This window comes from Nannospalax galili, unplaced genomic scaffold, assembly GCF_000622305.1.
Source record: "Nannospalax galili isolate Female #2095 unplaced genomic scaffold, S.galili_v1.0 scaffold182, whole genome shotgun sequence".
In the NCBI taxonomy this organism is placed as follows: domain Eukaryota; kingdom Metazoa; phylum Chordata; class Mammalia; order Rodentia; family Spalacidae; genus Nannospalax; species Nannospalax galili.
The window spans coordinates 2,762,014-2,786,547 of record NW_008348662.1 but is presented as its reverse complement, the minus strand read 5'-3'; the positions used below and the strand labels follow the sequence as shown (position 1 = coordinate 2,786,547).

At 42.0% G+C, this 24,534-nt stretch overlaps 1 protein-coding gene and 1 pseudogene across 5 annotated transcripts in view; one reads left to right on the top strand and one right to left on the bottom strand.

Annotated features, from left to right (window-relative positions):
- Npas2 (neuronal PAS domain protein 2) overlaps window positions 1-24,534 on the bottom strand; it is a 189,872-nt gene that overhangs the window by 67,947 nt on the left and 97,391 nt on the right. For all 5 annotated transcript variants that reach the window (XM_008845876.3, XM_029569735.1, XM_029569737.1 and 2 more), the window contains 2 exons: window positions 17,267-17,415; window positions 7,626-7,717 (listed from right to left, as the gene is read on the bottom strand). In XM_008845876.3, the coding sequence (XP_008844098.1) occupies window positions 7,626-7,717; window positions 17,267-17,415 (241 nt within the window). The remainder of the gene's footprint in view (window positions 1-7,625; window positions 7,718-17,266; window positions 17,416-24,534) is intronic.
- Window positions 22,374-23,976, top strand: LOC115072468 (annotated as a pseudogene).

The window sequence follows — 24,534 nt, the reverse complement described above, 5'->3', positions numbered from 1 at the left end:
AAGATACCAAGAGATGGAAGGACCTCCCATGTTCATGGACTGGAAGAATTAATATTGTGAAAATGACCATCCTACCAAAAGCAATATATAGGTTAAATGCAATCCTAATCAAAATCTCTATGACATACTTCATAGAATTAGAAAAATGCATCCTTAGATTCATATGGAGGCACAAAAGACCCCGGATAGCCAAAGCAATCCTGAGCACAAAGAGCAACACTGGGGGGATTACTATACCAGATCTCAAAGTATACTACAGAGCTATAGTATTAAAAACAGCATGATACTGGCACAAAAATAGACACATAGATCAATGGCACATCATTGAAGACCCCAACCTGAGTACATGCAATTTCAGCCACCTGGTATTTGACAAAAGTGCCAAGAACACACAATGGAGGAAAGACAGCATGTTCAACAAATGGTGCTGGCAAAACTGGATCTCCATCTATAGAAGAATGAAACTAGATCCTTAACTTTCACCTTGCACAAATGTCAACTCCAAATGGATCAAAGACCTCAATGTGAAACTGGAAACCCTGAAACTATTAGAAGAAAATATTGGCAGTAATTGATAAGATATAGGTGTAGGAAAGGATTTTCTAAATCGTACAGAAGTTGCTCAGGAGTTAAGGTCAGCCATAGACAAATGGGACCTCATTAAACCAAAAAGCTTCTGTACAGCAAAAGAAACAATCAAAAAAGTTAAGAGAAAACTTACAGAATGGGAAAAAAAATCTTCACCAGTGACACATCTGACAGAGGTTTAACATCCAGAATACATAAAGAATTCAAAAAAACAGAAGAAAACAAATGACCCAATTAAAAGATGAGCCAATGATCTAAACAGAGACTTCTCAAAGGAAGAGAAAAAGATGGCTAAGAAACTTTTCAAAAATTGTTCAGCATCTTTAGTAATTAGGGAAATGCAAATTGAAATCACCATAAGGTATCACCTTACCCAACCAGACTGGCTCGGATCAAGAGGACAAATGATACCAAATGCTGGTGAGGATGTAGAGAAAGGGGAACACTCATTCACTGATGGTGGGATTGAAAACTCATGCAACCCTATGGAAAGCAGTGTGGACAATTCAAAAACCTAAAAATGAAACTGCCATATGTGCTGGTTATACCACTCCTTGGCATGAACCCAAAGGCATCCTATTGTAGAGACACTTGTACAACCATGTTTGTTGCTGCTCTTTTCACAATAGCTAAGAGATGGAAGCAACCTAAGTGTCCCTCAACTGACAAGTGGTTAACGAAAATGTGGTATATTTACACAATGGAGTTCTATTCAGCAGTAAAGAAAGATGAAATAATGAAATTTGCAGGTGAATGGATGGATCTAGAAACTGTTATACTAAGTGAAGTAACACAGACTCAGAAAAACAAAGGATGTATGTTTTCCCTCATATGTGGATCATAGCACCAAATTCTTTTAAATTCCAGGTCCTTTCAATAAGATGATGCTATACAGCAGTCTCTTCTGTGTGAAATAACTATCATCATCACGACTTCACCTGTGCCTGATCACTAAACATCGTCACAATTGGGCTTGTTGATGGTTGTGCTCATTCATTAAAGGAGGGCCAAGCAGGGTCATTGGACCCTCACTGGAGTACCCAGCCACTCTTCCCAGCCAACTGTATGTAATTTGGCCCTAATCACACATGGTCTCCTGGATTTGGGGAGGGCTAAAGTATACAATCTGGGGAAGGCTAGGAAGAGAAGGCATGACCCATGCTGGGTAAAGGCTTTCCAGTGTGCATAACCTCAGGTCATACATACACCTTAGCAACTCCTCAGTTTTCTTGGTAGGTAAGCTCAGTAAATTCATTGGTTCCCCAGTAAAACTTTAATCAAACTTCGGCTTGACACTAGAACCTTAAAAGGGAATAAGCATTGCTTAGTATCCCGAGGAAAAGAATTCTAACAACAGATGGAAAATTTGTTTGTTAATGCTATTGTGTCTCATAATTATGTTTTAAAAAAAGAAAATGAGAATGTAAAAGATGTTAAAAGGATATTGGAATGTAGATATTTTCCAAAATAGAAAAAATGAGAAAGCCTAAGAAAATGATGAAGGTCTGTGTCAGTTTATTGTGATACATAAAGGATGAGACAAAAATAATATACTTATAATCTTGAAATTTCTAAGGTTATAGTTTGGTCATCTAGTATAAGGAACAAAATATATATCTAGTCAAGGTTTATGTGAGAATAGTTAGTTTTTTACCCAAGGTTTATCTACATAGCACATAGTAATTAAACGTACCAGGAGGCAGAGGCAGGCAGATCTCTGTGAGTTTGAGGCCAGCCTGGTCTACACAGTGAGTTCCAGGACAGCTGGGGCTCACTTTTTTAAAAAAAAAAAAAAAAAAAAAAAAAAAAAAAAAAAAGAAGTACCAGACTGGTGGAACCAACCTTACTGGATGTTTAATGGACATACTTTGAGGCCTATACTAATGTGGTCAGAGGGACTTAAAGGACAGTTTTTGTCCCTTACCCTCCAAGGTTGACTAAGTTCCAGGGAACTCTGGAACACCTCTCAAAATGTTTTGTAACTGTGGTGAGTCACCTGTCTTCTTGTTCAGGGAGACCATGGAGACCCCACGAGATGGACTTGAACCAGTGTCCAGTCTACAAGGAGGAGGATCAACTTAGGGGAAACATTTCCTCCATGTTTCCAAGTGAAGCCAGCCATGGTCGAGTAGGACCTTTAACTTATCTTCACATATATGGAACTGGTAAAAGAAAGGAGCCAGAGGCTCCTCCCAAGCCCATGTGACCCCTGAGGAACAGATCCTCAAATGACCTTAAGTGTAAAATAAATTGATTTATTTGGGCCAACGGTATGGTCTTAAACACCTAAAAGGAAAGTATAACCAAAAAGTAAAGTCATCAGTATATATTTTTAAGAGTTCGAGGGATTACATGTCTCAGACATTAGTCTTAAGTCCATATAAAAAGTTATTTAGACAATTATTTCTCATTGATGATTTTGTTCTAAATCAGAAAGTGCTACTCAGATGTAAGACTTCAAATCTTGGTCTCCAATACTGTAGTGCCCACCTGTAGCTAAGGGAGACAACCCACTTTTGTTCTAAAATGATGGCTAAATTTGTTTTCTCCCCCTATCTAGACACTTGTGAGAAGGAACTGACACTGATTCTAACCACTCCAACAACTATCAAAATACCTGAAAGTAAATCCTGAATCCATCACTCTCGAGTCCAGCCTTGGCAGACAAAAGAAAAATGAGGAGGAACCCAATAGAGGGATACTTTTGAAAGCTCTTGTCAAGAAATTCCAGTGGACTCTCATGAACATTTGAAATTTTCCCTGTTCAGACTTTTTTCTAGTTCCCTGTATCGAATTTGTAATGCTAATTATTCTTGCCTTTACTTCTCCTTCACATCTCCTATTTACCAGTCAAGGACTTTCTTTTCCCCCTACAGATAAGAGTTATGCAATTTGGGAGTCTTTTAGATAGACCCGCTGAAGGGGTACCCCAATTGCCTCACCCTGCGTCCCTGTTCAGCATGGAACATGCGTCCCAATTCTCTATCAACAAGTTGGGTAACCTCTTCAGAGGATGGTGTGATAAGAATAGGAGGTAGGAATTGGCTAGGCAGTTAGGGGAAAAAGACCCCAAAGAAAAGTATCCAGTTTCTTGGCTAAAAGTCAAAATGTCATTGGGCCTCTTAGCAACATACTCTGTCCCCAAGGCCAAAAATGTCAAAAGTATTTGGGAGCTTTTATCTAATCCTTTAAAGATTTTAGGGTTACTTCTTCAGACAGAGGAATATTAGAGTGGCAAAGAGCCCCATTTAAAAAAAAAGAAGAAGAAAGAGTACATGAAGTTATCAGAAAAAAGTGATGGGGAGGTATGGGAGGAGTTGGAGAAGAGGGAGTGGGCATGGATTTGATCAAAACACCTTATATGCTTATATGCCTGTATGAAAGTCTCAATAAATTATTTTTTTTAAAAAAAACAAGTAAAACAGGGTATGCATGTAAGAGTAAATATGCTGTCTTTTGTCTGAGTCTAGCATAAGCTCTAGTAATATTCATTTTCTTGCAATGTCATGATTTCAACTTTTATGGCTGAACAAAATTCTGTTGTGTTTATGCATATATATGTACAATGTTTTCTTTAGGCATTTATCTGGTGATGGACATCTAGGCTCATTCCATTTCTTAGCTATTGTGAATAGAGCAGCAACAAACATGGGTGTGCAAGTATCTCTGTGATATGCTGAGTCCTTTAGGTATTTACTCAGGAGTAGGATAGCTGTCATATGATAGTTCTCCTTTCAATTTTTTGAGGAACCTCCACACTGATTTTCATGGTGGCCACACCAGTTTATATTCCCACCAGTGGTGCATAAAGGCTTCTCTTTCCCACTTTCTCACAAGCGTTTATTGTCATTTGCTTTCTTTAAAAAATCTATTTTGGGGGTTGGAGAGATGGCTCAGCAGTTAAGAGCACTGACTGCTCTTGCAGAGGACCCAAGTTTGATTCCCAGCACCCATATGGCAGCTAACAACCGTTTATAACTCCAGTTCCAGGGGATCTGACAGTTAGACAGTTGTGAGCTGCCATGTGGGTACTGGAAACCAAACCTGGGTCCTCTACAAGAGCAGCCAGTGTTCTTAACTGCTGAATCATCTCTCCAGTTCCTCATTTGGTTTTTGGATGTTAGCCATTCTGAGTGGGGTGAGATGGAATCTCATCATAGTTTTAATTTGTACTTCCCTGATGGCTAAGGATATTAAACACCTTTTAAAATATTCATTGGCCATTTATGGGTCTTCTTTTGAGAACTGTTGGTTCAGTTCACTGGCCCATTTTTAGTGTTTAATTTTTGTAGTTCTTTATATATTCTAGACATCAACCTCCTATCAGAGGTATAGCTGGTAAAGATTTCCTCCCATTTTGAGTTCTCTGAAAGAGAAGGATGTGTAGCTAAAATGGGATATACACTAGGAGCAAGATCTACTATAAATTTCCATGAGAGATGGCTCAGAGATTAAGACTGCACAGAGGACCTGAGTTTCATTCCCAGCACCCAGGTCAGGTAGTTCACAACTGCCTGTTATTCCATCTCCAAGGGATCTGATACCTCTGGCTTCCAGAGGCACCTGCATTCACATGTACATATTCACACACAAACACATACATACATATAATAAAAACAAAAATAAATCTTAAAAAGAAACAACCATAAGTCATTTGGGAAGGGGCTCATGTTGAAGGGCTTGGACCATCAGAGAGGAGAAACCAGAAGATTCTGTTCACTCAACACCAGGTCTGTCTCAACTGAAGAGAAACAGGTTGGAAGAGAAGCCCAACATTGCCAGAGATAAATCAGAAATACTAATTGGTAGATATCCAGCTTGGAACTACAATTCATGGACAAGACCTGTTGGATAGCCAGGCTTGATTTCAGATCAAAGTTATTCAGTGTCTTTCGTTCTGTCTGCTTCAAGGACTCTGTGCTGGGAGCGGTTGCATAAGGTGCATTAAGATTATCCATATTAATCTAAATATTTTTCTAGAAATCCCGGTCTCCTGAATCTTAGTTTCTCCTTCCAGGCATAGGTTTATCCATTTTTAACTTCATGGAAGCTTTTTTCTCTGAAATTCTTTTGATACTTTGAAACTCACTGGATAAAACAAAAATGTTGTGCTACGGGCTCTTAAAAAGTGACTGATCCCACAGGGTTATATGTTTTAATTCCTTTTCCATAGGAATTAAAAGATAAATCAATGTCTGTAAAGTAACATAATGATGCATTAAATTAACATTACATTTCACAAGCTGTTTTAAATTTAACATACTTAAAATACATTGCTTCTGCAGAAAGTTCTGTATTTTCTTTAAATATAGTTCTCATGTAGAGTTAAGTATCTTTCATTTTTTTGCAAATGTTCATTAATGCATTTATGTTTCATAATATTTGGACATCTTTATTCTGGCATTTTCTTATTCCAGTACTTTCTGTTTTCTGCATAGTTAATCTATGTAAATTGAAGTTTACATCAGTCCTATATAGGCACACAGATGAGCTATGGAAAGATTTATCCTAAGAAGGCACTCTCTGAAACCTCAGCCAAGAGCTACTCATGGTCACATGGCCAGGAAGAACTTCCTTTTGTGTAACTTTCCTGCCCCGGTTCTAGGTTCTCCCCAGTCAAGTGTTGGACACCCATACCTGGTGCTTTCTTCCTCCTCATGGTCTTGTCCATGCGCCTTCAGACTTCTACTCAAGTTGGAAGTCAGAGCACCTGCCAATGCTCTGCAAAGACTTGGTCTGCCCTGAGGACTTTCATGTAATAGATACAAGGAGGATGTTGTATGGAAGCCATTCGCTCACATCAGCTAGGTTTTTACAAACACAGTCCTATAGGCAAACCTGACAACTGAACCAGAGGAAGGAGCATAGCCATCTTATACAAGAAGGGCCTGGGCTGGATGGGAAGTACAGCTTACCATGGCTGATACCCACATTATGTTAATGTACTATAAGCTTGGGAATCTGAGGCTAGACAGGTCACAGGGCATAGGGGAGAACCTAATACTAGTTTTCTGCTAAATAGTTATTGTATTAAACTGACCCCTAATGACTTATTGTTAGACTTATAGAGTAATGCATCTCTTAACTCTTACCAGAGGAGTTTCCTCATGCAGTAGATGGTAATTAATATAGAAACCCATAACTGGCCAATTTACAGAGAACAAGACGTTGTAGACTGCTTATCTCCGAATAGGATACCTATATCACACTCCTGCCTCCCAAGAATCATTGTGAAAAAGGAGGCAGAAAGACTGTAAGAGCCAAAGGTGGTGAATGACTACAAGGAAACAGTTTATTAGATGGCTGGTCAGTTTCCCACGAATTCACAGCAATGGTACAGCATGTGCAAGTCTCATGCAAGCTCAAACCAGACAAAATCCCAGCAAAGACAGGAAGTGGCTAAGAAACCCCAACCCAATCTAGGAAATTGTGGCAACTAATGGCTGCTGGGAGGGGCAGAGATAGTCTCTTTCAGGCACAGGGCTCTTGGTAGGTTAGCCAGGCTCCAGTGGATAGACCCATATTGTATGAAAATCACAAAAATTCAATAAAAAATAAAAAAATAGATAAAAGACTTATTTTTTAAATGAGCTTTTTTTTATTAAGGGGAAAATTACAATCAATGCATTTTAACTAGGAGACTCCAGGAGTCCAATGACAAATGCAAAATGTCACATACTTTTCATTCTGCTTCTCTTTCCTCAGACCTCGGCCACCTACTCCTGGTATGTTCCTAATAGGGAGACAAAGACTGGTGCCTGTCCTGTGCTCACTGATGCAACAGAGAGCATATCACCACATCCAGTTTGGGAGGTCTTGCTTAAGTGGCCCAACTTGCTCTGTAGCTGAGTATGACTTTGAACTTCTAATCCTCCTGCCTCCACCTCCCAAATGCATGGATAGTGGGCATGTGTCACCATGCCTGGTTTTATATCATGCTGGTGATCTGAATCCAGGGCCCTATGTATGTCATGCAAGAACTTTCCCAATACAGCTCTGTCCCCAGCCCCACTGAGTAATTTGAAAGTGCATTTCACCTCTAACATCAGCTGGGTGAATTCTTCATTACTGAGGAAGGAAGGCTTCCAGTCTTGCTGAATGTCACAGATTTCTGTTTGTGCTGAGACTTCTAAATAAGAAAAAGAAATAAAAGGAATAAAAGCACATGTTAGTGTTCATGTTCAAGGCACCTCGAATTTGTAATTAATGAGCAAAGTACATGTCACTGCTATGTAATTTTGCATATAAACTTGCATATAATTTAATTAAAGAAACTATCAGGAAATATGTTACCATGATTTTCAAAGACTAAAGACTTTGGATATAATGGACACTTTTGATTCTGTCACACCCCTTTCATGAGGCTAGTGTGAAGAGAATACTTCACTCTCGATATAGGTATAGAGCCTGCCACTGCCATGAAGCCCATGACTTTCTATACAACAAGGCTGCAGCAGTTGGAAGTGGCAGCTGGCAGCTATCAAGGGAGTGTGGCTGGTACATCTTCTAAAGCTGCTTCTTCATGGTCAAAGCAAGAAAACACTCCAGATATCTGAGCTCCTCAAAATTCCAAGGGCTTGGGGTGGAGCTCAGAGGGGCAGTGTGTGCTTCCCATGTGTGAGGCCTTGGGTGCCATTCCCAGCACCGCAAAGAAAAGAAACAACAAAAAGGTTCCAGAAGCATCTTAGGCTTATAGTACTAATTCACTGTGCTATGCAGAATGGGACAAAATGTGCATTTTTCCAATCATTACAGAACAATAATAATGTGCTACACAGATATTCATTGCTCAGTGCACAGCCTCACACGTGCTAGGGAAGAACTCTCCTACCCACTGCTATGACCTCCACCCATTGAATTGCTTTGAAGACCTGAACTGACTTTTCCTAAGACTTTCTTTTTTCGGTTTGTCTATAGTTTATCTCTTCCATGTAACTATCAAGTACTGAAGGATACTGTTCACATTTGTCACTTTAATAACCACCGTTCTACACAGGACTCTTTAATATTCCAGCTCTTTGGTACTCTTAAAATGTTTTGTTTTGATATTAAATCTCTGATAAGATTATTACAGATAGGTTGGGCATGGTGGTTCACAGCTTTAATCCCTGCACTTAGCAGACAGGAAAATCTCTGTGAGTTTAAAGCCAGTCTGGTCTAGATAGTAAGTGCCAGCCAACCAGGGCTGCATAGGTCTTGTCTCAAAAAAAAAAAAAAAAAAGATAAAACAAATGTGACAGATACATCTTTCCTCATTCTCTACCTTAAACCAACATTTTCCTCCACTTACGTTAAGAAAAATGTAAGAATATATTACTTACATCTCAGAGGATAAAATTAACCTGTTGAACAGCTTTCTGAAAAAGGCAGATTGTTCAGACAGATAATCTATCCATTGTAAATGGGAGAGATTTCAAGGCCCTCTCCTTTGTATATTTTTGCTTTTAGTGCTGGGCACTGAACCCAGGACCTTACCCCACACTAAGAACGCACGCTGCCACTGAGTGACACCCCAACAGCACCTGTGATTTGGGTAATCTCTCTTTTGTGGAGAGGGGAAGAATCCTCTATCTGAATCAATAGTAATGAATTCAGCAGTTACTCATGAACAAAGAAGCTGTGAAGGGCTGAGCTACACGAGACTAAACCTTCACTCATTCCATCCACCACCAACAGCCCTATCCATACTGTGCTGGATAGCTTTAGTGTCAACTTGACACACCTGGGTTGAGGGAGCCTCAACTGGGGAATTGTCTCCATAGGACTGACCTGTGGCATCTTCTTGATTGTTGAGTGATGTGGGAGGGCCCGGCCCACTGTGGGTGGTACCATCCCTGGGCAGGTAGGCCTATGTTGTATAAGAAAGCAGACTGAGCTTGGGCTAGCAGAGCAAGCCAGTAAGCAGTGTTCCTCAATGGCCTGTGCTCCAGCTTCTGCCTCCAGGTTCCTGCCCTGAGTTCCTACCTTGGACTCCTTGATAAACTGTGACCTGGGAGATGTAAGCTGAATAAACCCTTTCCTCCCCAAGTTGGTATTGGTCAGAGTATTTTGTTACAGCAGTGGAGAGACAAACTAGGACAAACACCAAGCTCTACGGGGAAGTTGCCTTGCTTCCAAGTGTCTGAAAGAAAAAATTGTTGCTGTTGTTAGACAAAATTGGACTTCTTGTCCTTTGTGATTTTAAAGGAATACAGAGAGCTGCTGGGAGTCTTTGGCAATTAACACAGGAAAGAACCCAGAAAAAACCACATGGGCAGTGAGGCAGTCCACAGACCTGATGAGGGCCAGTGTGTGGGACTGCCTCATGATGCTGGGCACCAAGATACACGTGGTGAAATGCATCATGGAAAGCAGAAGGAGGGTGCTCTATATAACCTAAGCCAGAGCTCATCATGGACTGATGCAAGAGAATGAGGGTAGAACTCCCAGTTCATCACACAAATGATTGCTATAGTCTGACCCCTCTGTGGTAGTTTGAATGAGAATGTCCCCCATAGGCTCCAAGTATTTGGATATTTTGTCTCCATTTGATAGCACTGGTTTGGGAGGTCTTAGAAGGTGTGGCCTTGCTGGAGGAAGTATGTCACTGGGGGCGGACTTAGTGAGTTCCTAAGCCTTGCCAGATCTTGAGTCACTCTCTACTTCCTGTGCCCCTTTGAAGATGTGACTTTAGGTTCTGCTCCTACTCCAGCCACCTCTGTTGCCATGCCTCCCCACCATGGTTTATATGGAATCGTAAGCTAAATAAACTCTTCCTTTTATAAATTCCCTTGGTCAGGTCATGGTGTTTCTATCATAGCAACAGAAAAGTGACTAATACACCGTCAGAAAAGGGATGGACCCCATAAATACCCTCTTTTTTCCTTAGTACATACACTCAGCTGAAAAACTCTTCTAACCAGGAGGATCAAACTGTAGATTGTTTGTCTAGATAGGGTTCTTCTGGGGAGCTCAAATTTCATTTGGATAGAGGCCCATTCAACTTAATCATGAAGGAAAATCAAAGTTCTCCCTCCACTGGCAGTTTTTCCTTTTTTCAAAAATTTTTTTTGAGAATTTCACACTTGAGTATTATCTTGGCATTCTTTCTATCACCCCAGTCAACCTTCAATTCCTCCCATATTCCCCCACTCCCTCTTAATTTCTTGTTCTCTTTGATTATTATTGCTACATACACATGCATACATTTATAAATAGACATATATACATACATATATAATACACTGAATTCAGTTAGTGGTGCTCATCTGTACCTGTGTTTAGTGCTGATAATCTATGAGGATCTAGTCCCCAGAAAAATAACTGATTCTAACTCCCTCAACATCCATTGATTGCCTGTAGTTCTTCATCTTGAAGTGGGACCCTGTGATATTCCCCTACCTGCCTGGGCATGTCAACTGGTGTTTGTCATTATGAAGGTCCTGTTAGACTACCACATTGAGGAGATATCATTGATGTAGCTTCCCTATCACATCTAGAATTCATTAAATAGCAACATGTGTCTTGTCCCTCTGACTCTTCTATTCTTTCTGCCCCCTCTTCCTTGATGTTCCCTGAGCTTTGGGTGTAGAGGTTGCATTATAGATGTGTCACTTAGGGCTGGACACCTCAATCTAGGAATCTAAACCTAACCAAAGACATTAAAGATCTCTACAATGAAAACTTCCAAACTTTGAAGTTAGAGATTGAGGAAGACACTAGATGATGGAAAGACCTCCTGTGCTTGCTCATGGATTGGTAAAATTAATATTGTATAAATGACCATCCTACCCAAAGTAATTTACAGATTCAATGCAATCTCAATCACAATCCCAAAGACGTTTTTCACAGAAATAGAAAAAGTCACCCTAAAATGCATATGGAACCACAAAAGACCCCAGATATCCAAAGCAATCCTGAGAAAAAAGAGCAATGCTGGAGAGATTACCATACTGGATTTAAAACTATATTACAGAGCCATAGTAATAAAAACAACATGGTGTTAATGCAAAAACATACATGTAGATCAATGGAACAAAATAGAAGACCCAAACATGAGTACATGCAATTACAGCCACCTGATATTTGACAAAGGTGGCAAGAACACACACTAAAAGAAAGACAGCATCTTCAACAAATGGCACTGGGAAAATTGGATCTCCACATGTAGAAGAATGGAATTAGACCCTACACAAAACCCAACGCTAAATGGATCAAAGACCTCAGTGTGAAACCTGAAACACTGGAACTGTTAAAGAAAATACAGGTGCAGAAAAGGACTTTCTAAATAGGACCTCAGTCACTCAGGAATTGAGGCCAACAATTGATAAATGGGACCTCATTCAACTAAAAAGCTTCTGTACAGCAAAGGAAACAACCAAGTGACAAGGAACCCATAGAGTGGGAGAGAATATTTGTCAGCTATACATCTGATAGAAGAATAATTTCCAGGGCATACAAAGAACTAAAACAAAGAATCAAGAAAACATATGACTTGATTGAAAAATTGGCTACAGATCGGAACAGAGGTCTCAAAAGAAGAAACAAAAAGATTAAGAAACATCTTAAAAAGTCTTCAACATCCTTAGTAATTAGGAAAATAGAAATTACACTACTTTAAGATTTCATCTTACCAGGGTTGGAATGGCTAAGATCAAGAAAACAAATGACAACAATTCCTGGTGAGATCTGGGGAAAGGGGAACCCTCATTTATACTGCTGGTGGGACTGCAAACTGGTGCAGCTTGCAATCCAGCTGTACCACTCCTCAGCATATACCCAAAGGACTCCCTATCCTACTATAGAGATACTTGCCCAACTATATTTATTGCTGCTGTTTTCATAATATCTAGGAAATGGAAACAACTTAAATGTTCCTCAGTGGATGAATGGATAATGAAAATGTGGTACATTTACATACTGGAGTGTATAAATGTGTATGTTACTTACTATGCAGCAGTAAAGAAAAAGGAAATCACGAAATTTGCAGGTAAATGGATGGAAGTAGAAACTGTTATACTAAGTGAGGTGTTGCTAAAATTCCTTCTCTGGGGGAGGAATGTAAACAATGCTCACCCCTTCCTCCCTTGAGGCACACTTTCACCAAAGTGCACTCTGGGGAAACCAATGAGTTTATTGGGCTTACTTACAGAGCAGTATGTGAGGGTTTACTTACAGGAGTGTGGGTGCTCTCCCCCTGAGGCCACACCGCACACTCTTCACTGAGCATGGTTGGTGGCTTCCTCATAGCCATGCAAATTGATGAGAGCCTCCTCTAGCCTTCCCCAGCTTATATATTCTAGCCCATCACCCAGGCCACTTACAAGTAGAGCAGAATCTTTAATTGGGGGTTGGGAGGTGTGGCTGAACTCTTAGGTGAGGGTCTCTGAGTCTCCCTGTCCCTCCTTCCATGCAAGGGGGAGGAGGTCTGAACAGCCAAGCCCAGCTATGATGATCTTAAGCAAGTGGGCACAGCTGACCTTAGGGAGATGGCATCTGTCTGTAGGACAGTCCTGTACAGCATGAGGTAGCCCAGACTCAGATAAACAAGTGACACATGTTCTCTTTCATTTGTAGATTCTAGTCCAAACCTTTAGATTTGAATATATATCCTGCTATAATCACAGGAGCCAGGAAAATGGAAAGGAACAATGGTGAGAGAAGGGATAGAGGTCTAGAGAGGGGGCTAGGAGACAGACAATATCATGGGGGGATGGGAAAAATGGAGGTTACTTTAAATGGAGAGGGAGGAGAGAGGGCTATAAAGGTGAGAGATAAATAATGCTTAAGTGGTGTGAAAAACCAAAGGGAAATGTAGTATTTAATAAGCTTACTGAGAAATACACATATAAATGTGAGTGCATGTGTATAGGTGAAGACTATATAACAAAAATCTGTTGGCATATGATGGGACTGATATCATGAGCTATAGGTGGAAGGCAGGAGAAACAAAGAGATATGCCAAAATGCATGCTGTAGAACAAGTAGACATGTGCAGTTACATACCTAGAAGCAGCTTTTCCTCCACGTTTTCCACTTTTCTTTGACTGCATATAGCCTAAGCATACACTGTTTGTTCAGGAGTGCCAGCAGCCCATGGGTGGTGAGTGTTGTACAATTACCAGTTTTAATGGAGTAGAATTTTGGGGGGGTATGATTGGTGGTTAATTAGAATATTTATTTTCTACCCTCCGCCTTCAAATGACTTCCAAGGTGTACCACTCACCCACTTCCATCCACAAAGACAGCCGTAGTAAAGAGGCTCACAGGAGGAATGGAACTTGATGTTGGGGAAAAATTACACTTCACTGGCTTCATATACAGGAGGAGAATAACATGTAGGCCAGTCTGAGCCTGACTAGTGCTTAGATGGCAGAGTGGAAGACGTTCATTGTCCTGTGTCACTGATAGAATTTAGAGGCTTCTGTCTTATAAGAGCCACTGTTGGCACAAAAGCTCACCACAAAGAACCACGGTCAGAGTCCTATTTTGATTTGGATTCTTCAAAGAGAATGCATACATATTCTAGAATCAAGATTTACCTCCCAAGCTGAGAAAATAGGGCTACATGGATGATTTCTGAGGAAAGAACTAAATAATCATATCTCAATTTGAACTTAATAATTTTTTCTTATCCTGTGTGCTTTCGGCCAGCAGGCAGAACATGTGTGTTCTGCCTGTACATGGGAATAACCTGGGAGCTCTAAAAATGCTGATGTCAGGGCTGAAGAGATAGCTCAGCAGTTAAGAACACTGGCTGCTCTTGCATAGGACCCACCCAGGTCTGGTTCCCAGCACTCACATGGCAGCTAACAACCATCCCTATCTCCAGTTCCAGGGGAATCTGACTTCTTCTTCGGACCTCCTTGGGCATTGCATGACAAGGGTGCACTTAACATACATGCAGGCAATACACTCATACACATAAAATAAAAATAATAAATAAAATATTTAAAAATGAATACTGATGTCAGGCCTTAGTAGTCTACCGGCAGAAAGGCTATCTACACCCAAAACAAAAGGCCTCTCAGTCTGGAGTATTTGCTCATTTTCATGTAAATACAATGGCTGATTTCAAATTACCCATGTGAGTCAATCAGTTTGCAAAACAACAACAAAATTCCTGAAAAACTAGTAATGGGGTGGGGGGAAGCTAGCACAGTTGGTGAATTTCTTGCCTTGCAAGCACAAAGACCTTAGTTCTATGTCAGAATTCACGTAAAAAAAAAAAAAAAAAAAAAAAAAAAAAAAAAAAAAAAAGGCATGTGTGGTGACATGTGCTTGTGACCTAATCCGAGGGAGATAGGTACAGTCAGATTCCTGTGGCTTGCTGGCCAAAGAAAGTGGTTTACTTGGCAAGTTCCAGGCCAGTGAGAAACCCGGACTCAAATAAAAAAAATGGTGAACATCTGAGGAATAAGACCTGAGGTTGTCCTCTGGCCTCCACATATATGCAAAATACATGCATCTGTAGCCCACACACATGTATATGTGCATGAATATGCATTACCACCTCTCCCCCTGCCAAATAGCACTCCCCGATTTAGTTGGCATAAACAGGCACATTGCTGGGGATCCAGATCCTGATGTATCGATCCATGGGGTGTTACTGGGTTAAATGCATTTTTTTAAAGTTCCTTGGGTGATTCTAATGGGCAGCTAAGATTGAGAAGCAATGGCCTAAACAGATACACTAATGCACAGCTTAGAGTGTAGCTATGACATAAATCTCTCCAGGAGATACATGTGTCCCTCTTGGTACAGAAGTGGTAGAAGGTGGTATTAAAAACGGGGTTCTAAACTGGGCGTGGTGGTGCACACCTTTAAACCCCATCACTTGGGAGGCAAAGGCAGGAGGATGTCTGGGAGATAGAGGCCGGCGTGGTCTATATAGTGAGTTCGAGGTCAGCTGTAGCTACAGGGAGACCCTGTCTTAAAACAAACAAAGAAACAAACAAACAAAGAAACAAACACCCAACCCAAACCAAATCAAAGCCAAAACCCAAACCCAAACCAAACAAGGCTCTGCAGACAGGCTGCTGGATTTAGAGTCCGAATGTTCCTGGCTGTCCTACTCTGCTGAGTGAGGTAATCTCTTGTGCCTCAGTTGTTTCTCTTATGCACTGAAACTTATTCAGAGTGCTGCTGTGAAACTTAGAGGGGTGAAGGACAGCATCGCTCACAGGGAGCCCTGAATTGATGTGAAGTATCACTGTTTCACTCTGTGTCCTGTCCCTGTGGAGTTCATGTGCATTTGGGAGACATGTAAAGTGACTGTATTTGTTTTTAGCTTTAAATAAAACTTCAGAGTGAGAACTCTATTTCTGCATGAAACCTGTTGTGGACCCCCTTTTTATTCTGTCTGGGGAATACTGCAGGGATCCTGACTGCATTCAGGCAGGTCATGTAGACAGACCTTCATCTCGTGAGAAAGGCGAGGCCAGAGAGGCGTTCTGGAGTTAGGAAACTGTATTTATGCTGATCTGGCCTTTCCAGAGTCCAGATGAGAGAATTTGGTAACTCCACAGTGGACAGAGACTAGCAAAAATGTCACATGATGACCTTGATCCCAGCTGTCCTATTTAACAGCTGTCCTGCTTCTCTCTAGTACTGACCTAGTTTGAGTAATTTGTACAAAATATCTTGGCAATCAAATCAACCTGCTATTTCACTTGGCTAAATCATTACTTAGAATTAGAAGTACTCTGATTAAATTATTGGGGTGATGGCTATTGCAATTCAGTTTGTGTGGTTGTCCTTGGTTTTTAACAAAAGCAATTAACATGTTCCTTCCTCTTTTCTAGACATCTAAAGGGCAGCATGTCTCTGTCAGGCTGTGACAAGGTACATGCAATTTTCATAGACATAACAGAAGAATAACACATTTAATGAAACTTTCCCATGTTCCAGAAAGTGCCTTGTGCTGAGAACTCATCTTGTCTAAGAACAATTCAGGAGAAAGAAGCATCAGACTAGGCCCAGGACTGTAATTATGTCCTCAATGACTCTGACTTTTCTGATTTTATTATATTTGGTGTCACAGTTAAGTCAGAAAGAATTCTGCTCTTCTGGCTTGTGACTAGCTCCTGAATCCTTTTAATATTCTCTGACTTAATTATTCAAAGTGAATGGTAGGGTAGGTTTCATCAGCACTAAGAGGTAAGAGCATTTGAGAGAAGATGGTCTGAGAAAGACACAAGTTCAAAAATGACTTCCAGTGGTACCCTCATGTGGTAGAATAGCATCTGCCAATGGAAATGAACCAGGCAGGCACTGGAAGAACACGAATGAACTGCAAAAGCATAACACACAGTTCTGTCCAACTAAGGTCCCAAGGGGTACAAACAACCTGTGGTACTGGGAGTCAGAACAGATGTCATGTTTTGGGGAAGCAGAACTAGACAGAAAGGGGCAGGTCCCTGGGTGCGTCAGGGGTTTATAATAAAAACAAACACATGGTGGTTCGGACTGGGGCCGTCTGCGAGGCTGCTCTCAGGTCTCCCTTCAGGCTGATAAAGCAATTTGGGATATGACTCTCTTCTCCCCAACCTCTTGGACATGGGGCCATTTCGGAAGGTATGCAGCCTCTAAAGGACAGTGCATGAGTGATGAGGGGAACCAGGACACCCTGCCTGATGAACTCATCACCTATGGGACAGGCAGGGGGGATCAGAGATGGAGAGAGAGGCGCAACCTTTACCATTGTGTTTCTGTAAGAACCCGATGACCTTTTCCAGCACAGTGGTCTTGTCCATTTTCCGAGTGTTGCCTGGGAGCATGGAGCTAAGCTCTTTGATGAGAACATTGAACTGGTCCCGACGCTTCTTCTCAGACTTGTTTCGAGAAGCTCTGGAAAGACACACGCGTGTAGGTTACTAGAACATCTCACTTCGTAAGAGCTGTGTTATGAAACAAGATGTAGTCTCTTAGAGCATGTTCTACTGAGATCACCTGATCAAAAAGCCTTTCAGGGGGGTAATGTTAGCCACTTTGCAGAGCTGAGTAATGGTGAAGAAATGTTTTGCTAGACTTTTGGCCTCAAAGAGAGACAGCATTAATAATAAGCAAGCTCTGACTCACATGCAAACCTTACACAGTGTAACTCCACTGCCAGACACTGTCTCTCCACCTTCATAGAGCTTTATGTTCCAGAGAGCAAATGGCATGCTGTTCACCTTGATTTACTCTTAGAACCCCTGCCAGGGCTCCATCCTATCTCCTCCAGTCCATGCATCTAGCCCAGTCATGAGGCATGGCCCGGTATCCTGAATGTGTCAACCAGGCATATGTCCTGGCCCTTGCCCCAAGAACCACCATCCCATTGAAAAGACAAGGCTGTCTTGGTGCAGTCTGTGAGCCGTGCAGTCTCGGGATGATGTATGACAGGCCCTGCTGTCCTGTCAAATTGCTATGAGCAGTGGAAACTTGAGCATTATTCAACATGACGTGGTAGAAACACGAATGCATATTACTAAATCAAAGGAACCAGTGAGCAAAAGCCACATATGGTGTGATTCTGGAAAAAGTGAAACTATAGAGACGGTAAAATGAGCGTGGCTGAATATGGGTTACAGTGAGGGATGCACGGGCAGAGCACAGAGGATCTCAAGGCTGGTGGAACTGCTGTTTCTGATGCTGCTGTGGCAGGCACATGTCCAAACCCACAGGATGTGCAGCGCCAAGAAGGAATCTTAATGCAAACTGTGTCAACAAGTCTTGCCAACTGTAACAAGGGGACCACTCAGGTGGGGGTGTCCACAGAGACAGCAGCTATGTGTATGTGGGGCAGGCTGTATGGGAAATCTCTGTACTTTCCACTCAGTTTTTCCTGTGATTTTCAAATTGCTTTACAAGACGAAGGCTATTCTCAAAAGGCCACCCTACACTGTGTATCTGTAAAAGAGATGAAAGCAAAGCTACTCAGTTTGAGGAAGGGAACCTTTCCCAAGCGCCCAATGCTCCTTGGAAGAACTCCAGATTTTGTAGGAATTAAAAGGAGGAGTCTGAGCTCCGGCATTGCTCTAATGAATGGAATAAGGAACGTGTCATAGAGGGAGCCCATCCCCAAGGAAACCCAAGAAGCAGCACTGCTGGAGAGTCTTGGTCCTCAACGATACCGAAGCACCTTGTCAATAATCAACTTACTCCAAGGTGATCTGTGATTGAGAAAGTTGCCCCAAGTATACCCAAGATGGACCTATCACAGAAAGCCAGCTCACTGAGAGGGAACAGGAGCCACTGAGGATTAGCCACCATACATGATGCCCTTGTTGGTCCAAGTACCCTAGGATCTGGGGTTATAGATCCTGGAGGAGTTAATTCCTCCCCATGAAGTGGTTGGTCAATGTGTAGTCAGTACAGAAGATGCTGGTGGGCAGTACCACCTCTCTTGGGAGAGGTACCAATATTGATAGGTATCAGTATCAATAAAGACCTTGTTTCCCCAAATGGCCCATGAAAACATAAAAATACATTCCAGATATCCTTTCTCCAGATGCTACCATGCTTGTGACCACTGTTTGCCTCTATTTACGATATACACATAACTTCAACACATATTTACAGTTCAGCTACACTGATTCTATCTTAGGTCGGGCTATTTCCTGGTCATATTACAGTTCTCAAAGTTCATCTCAAGTGCATGGTCACCAATATTCCCTAAGGGTCTTTTCCTTCTTCTGACTTCTGCCTCCTTCTTGCTTGTTCTTGGGCTTTGGACTAAGTGATTCCTACAAAAGCTTCATTCCTAGCTATGCCACTATATTCCTGTGTAGTCGCTCACATCACAGGCTGGCGGCAGGCGTGATGAGATGTGGAGGCGCCTCATTGCTAGCTCAGGGTAAAAGACACAGCATTCAAACTCATGCGAGAGAAGAACCTTTTCATTTTCTGAGTGGCTGCCTATGGATTATAAATCATTTTTAGCCTAGATTTTAAAGAGTGACAGGCAACCTCCTTAGCCATAAAAAGCTCTGCTCTTGTCCTAGTTTGCCCATTATAAATTATTTGTGAGCTGATAACACCCAGCTCATTATTGCTCTGTTCTCATCTTCAATGGGTGTAATGATGACGACCATGGCCTGGCAGAGAATCTGATGGAGGCTCTTATCATTAGTGACAGGAACACAAGCTTGTTTCCACCGGCTTCTGCCTGGGACGCGCTGTGGTATGCACTGGAAATCGGTCAATGTCAGCTGGATCTGCAGCTCTGAGGCAAGAGGAAGCCAAGAGCCTGGGATGACCTTGTTTCCAGTAATGGGGTCTGCTAATGTCAAGGTCCTGGAACAACAGGTTGAATGACACTTGAAAACTCAGACTCTGGGGTTTTTCAAAGGCATGATTTGCATTCCATGAAATTCATCCATTTTAAGTGTGATTTCTAGTAATTGTGTGACAACTAAATCAAGAGAGACAGTTTCACTGCTTTGTTCTAGGGTCTTTCCCCTTCTTCTTGTTTTGGTTTCCCTCAACCACAGCCACTTAGGGCTGCATTTGCTAGAATTTCACATAAACGGACTCATAGGGGAGTATTTGATCCTCACTTAATGTAAAGTTTTTGAGAATCATCTGTGTTGTACGTATTAGCAGGTACATTTTCTGCCTTCTAGTACACCATTGTATGGATGTGCCACAGCCTTTGGGTTGTCCCTAGTTTGAAAGTATTAAGAATTGGGGCTGGTGAGACAGTTTAGCAGGTAAAGGCTCTTTCTGCCAAGCCTGATGACCTGAGTTTGATTCCAAGAATCTACATGGTGGAGGTGGAGAGCCAACTCTCAGGAGTTGTCCTCTGCCTTCCACACACACGCTATGGTGTGCACCTCCACATACATATTAATAAATATGTTTTTAAGAACAACAACAAATCTAAATAATATTTCTCTAAGTATCCATGTGTATGTCTTTACATAGGCATAGGCATTTGTTTCTCTTGGGAAAATACAGGGGCTTAAAATTAACCATTCATATGACACTTATATGTTTAATTTACAAGACACTGCTATATTGTTACACAAAGTTGGCTATACCTGTTTTTCATTTTTACCAGAAAAAAATGAGAGTCCCAGTTGGTACCATCTTTGCCAACACTTGAGATTGTCAATCAATTTTTATGAGTGAAATGACCTTATTATTGTATGAGTTTGCCTTTTTTTCTGATGACTAGTGATACTGAACATCTTTCTGTGTCCTTAATGGCCATTCTCATATCTCCTTTTGGAAAGTGTCATCTGTTCAAATCTTCTGTTTTTACAAACAATTGGGTTGCCTTCTGAGAGAGAGAGGCAGAGAGAGAGAGAGAGAGAGAGAGAAAGAGAGAGAGAGAGAGAACAGAAGAGCAGCTGTGCCCTGTAGGGGAGAGAGAGAGAGAGAGAGAGAGAGAGAGAGAGAGGGAGGGAGAGAGAGAACAGAAGAGCAGCTGTGCCCATGTGTTAACATGTGCTCTTAGGAATCTCACCCTTTTATTTTTGATTTTGGTTTTTAAAAAATATTTTATTTATTATTTTTATTTTATGTGTACAAGTGTATTGCCTACATGTATGTAAGTGCACTGGTTTCAAGCAATGCCTGCAGAGGACAGTTGTTAGCTACTATGTGGGTGCTGGGAATCGAACCCAAGTCTTCTGCAAGAGCAGCCAATGCTCTTAACCACTGAGTCATCTCTTCAGTCCATCCTTTCATTTTTGAATGCAGGACTCAAAAGGTCCCAGGATGCAACAAAGGAGGCTGAGGCAGTGGTTTGGAAAAGAAACATTCCCCACTGACTCAGGTATTTAAATACTTGATCACTGGTTGGTGGCGCTATTTGGGGACATCATGAAACCTTCAGGAGGTGGACCCCACCGGAGGAAGTACTTCACTAAGGGATGCATAGAGAGTTCATGGCTTCACCCCAATTCCAGTCCTTTATCTACTTCTATGCATGGTTGATGATGTGATGTCTCAATTTCCTGCTCTAGCCACTTGTCACCACGACTCCTATAACACTATGTATTCTCCCTCCAGAACATTAGTCAAAATACAGTCTTCCTTCTGTTAAAAGAAAAGATCCCAGGTGTTTTTTGTGAAATGTCCATCACTGGGGTCTTGGGAAATTTGAGTCTGGTTACATAGGCCCCATTTGCTGGGCACTTGCTGCCTAATAGACACCATGTGGTGCTTTGTATACATAGTTACATGCTACCTAACAACATTTAAGTCAGTAACAGACCACACGCACAACAGTGGAACCATAAGATTTTAACAGAGCAGGGCAATTTCTGTTGCTCGTAACCTCACAATGTCACAATGTATAACTCGTGATTATAGAAACATGGGGATAAACAAACCTATTGTGCACTATCATCCAAGAATGTAGGCATATACGCATGTATCGTACATAATATTTGATGGAGACAATACAAGATTGTGTTACTGATTTATATATTTACTATATTGTGTTTTTTATTGTTATTGTGGAGTATATGCCTATTTCCTAAAACATGTTTACTGAAAAACAGTGCGCATGTTAAGCTGGAAGCAGGAGCCTCTTGTTAACTGAGTTTCTTGAAGACACCATTTTCTCTTGTGATTGACTCAGTTTCATATTGTTTGGTTCATTGTGGCTCTCTCTCTCTCTCTCTCTCTCTCTCTATATATATATATATATATAGCGTAGGTGTGCAGTAGCTTACGCCATCCAAGTTTGCATAGTATAATCTATGATGTTTGCAAAGATGAAATCACCTAATGATGCATTTCTCAGAGCCTGTCTCCATTGGACAGTGATACATGACTCCACTGAGTTTTTTCATCCTTATAATGACCCTAGAATGTTCAGACACCAAAACCTATCACAGAAATTTACCACTGAGGCAGAATTCATCTATAAACATTCTGTCTTCCACACTGAGGAAGAAGTGATGACCTAGTTCATGAAGATTCCTAAGAATAATGGTGAGTTGTCTTTCAGCCTACAGCCCAGAGAATCTGAGAGCTCCAGGGCCACCAGTGGTGTGGGGGTGAGCCAGGGCTGGCTGGCAGAGAGAAAGGGTTTCTGTTGCCCAAGAACACTAGTGATCATCTTTAATCTTAAGCTCATAGACAACAGAGAATCCGAGTCAGACATAATGACAAATCCAAAAGATATCCAGATGGCAGTGACCTCCCCAAAGGGCATGAAGCCAGAGTGGTACTCCTTGTGTACCTACCCTGCCAGGCTTGACACTGATCCCCAGATGAACATCTTCATCCATGGGCCCAAGGTACAGACCAAGTGTCTCTCTTGCTGCCTTTATGTACAAGTATATGTCAAGCCATCTCAAGACCTGGGCAGAGCAGGAGGTGAAGAAAGCAGAACACACAGTAGGGACTGCTGACGAGAAGACTCAGGAGGCAGGGTGCAAAGCCCAGACATTAGAAGTATATGTGGAAACTTTGCACAGGGCTCTAAGATCACATTGTGGCAGGTATAGAATACAGCCATCACCCCGTGCAGAGACACTGATGTCAAGGATCAAGGATGCCATGTAGCGAGGACCCAAAGAAACTAAGAATCTAGATTTTGTTGGGGGGGGGCAGTGTTCAATACTGAACACGGAATGGCATGTTCATCTGCAATTGAAGGTGTCTGATCAAGATGTGAGACAGTGGGTACGGGGCTGGAAGCAGGCTTGGCAAGTGGGGTTGTTGGGGTTTTTCATGTACCCTACTTAGTCCTCAAGCCTCCACACAATAAGCAGGACTTTGGTGGTGCCAAGGAGTACCAGCACCTGCTATGGGCAATGAAGGTACACTTGGCACAGTACTAGAAGGACACTGCATTGCCAAGAGGGGAATCTTCAAGTTCTGGGATGAGGTTGACTATCTCTCTGTCAACTGGACCAGCTCCCATCCAGTGAACTATACATTTCAAATGCTGGAGGACTATGAAAATCCCCACTATTATCCACAGTGATTTGTGTCTGAAGTGGAATCCTGCCCCTTCCATCTTAGTTCAGTAGGAAAAGATTACCCTGACAGCTGGCTTTGCTCCAGGAACTGTGATTCTGAGTAGGACTGGTGTGAGGCTTTTGAGCAGACACAGAAGACTCCCCCGGGGACATTAAGAATGGACCCAAAGACAGGAAAAGAAGCAGCAGCAGTTGACAGAGAAACGGACCAGCAGCAGAAGCAGGAGGCCCTTAGCAAGCCAAATTCATTCAACTCCCAAATTGACTTGAAGGAAGTGACCACCAATGACCTCTCCCCAGGAACCTACATGGAGACCTCGGCCTCCCATCATACCCTTTATCTTCAGTGATAAAGAATGCTCTGAGCAGATCCCGTATTTACAAGCTCCAAAGCCAGCTCTAAAAGGCTCCCATCATCAGTAGAGCCCCAAAGCCACCTTCTCTAGCACCCCAAATAAAGGCTAGTACATCCAGGCTGCTCTAGCCACTTGAGACACCCCAAAGCTTGCCAACACTCCCATCAAGACCTTCAAGATTCCAGTGGTCAAGAGATCTACCTGTTAACCACTCGCTAGCAACCTCCGGAGTCTTGTGGTTTCTGTCTAGGAAGAAGCTGAAAGGAGGAAGACGAGGTGCAGGAGCGGCAAGTTTACTGTGAAGAAGGAAAGGGAGAAAGCAAGTGAGCTCTCAGATTGTTCAGGGGCAGAGGACCCAGCAGACCCCGAGGGGGTGCAGAAAGATAAAGGGTTGTACTCAGAGGCATGTATGGACAAGGATAGTATGAAGGCCATGTCACAGCCATGGTGGTGAGCAAGAATGTGGTGTGGTGGACAGTGGAGTCGGATGACACTGAAAGACCATTGGGCAGAGAAAGTCAGTGAAGATGTGTGGTTGATGAAGCCACCTTTTTGTCAGAGTATCAGATTCCTGACAGGCTGAAGAGGGTGAAGAAGAAGAGGAGCCATGGTGGCTCAACCTTACTGGAGCCTTCCGACTCCAGCTGCTCTCACACTGAGACTGATACTACTACCCCAAGCACCAT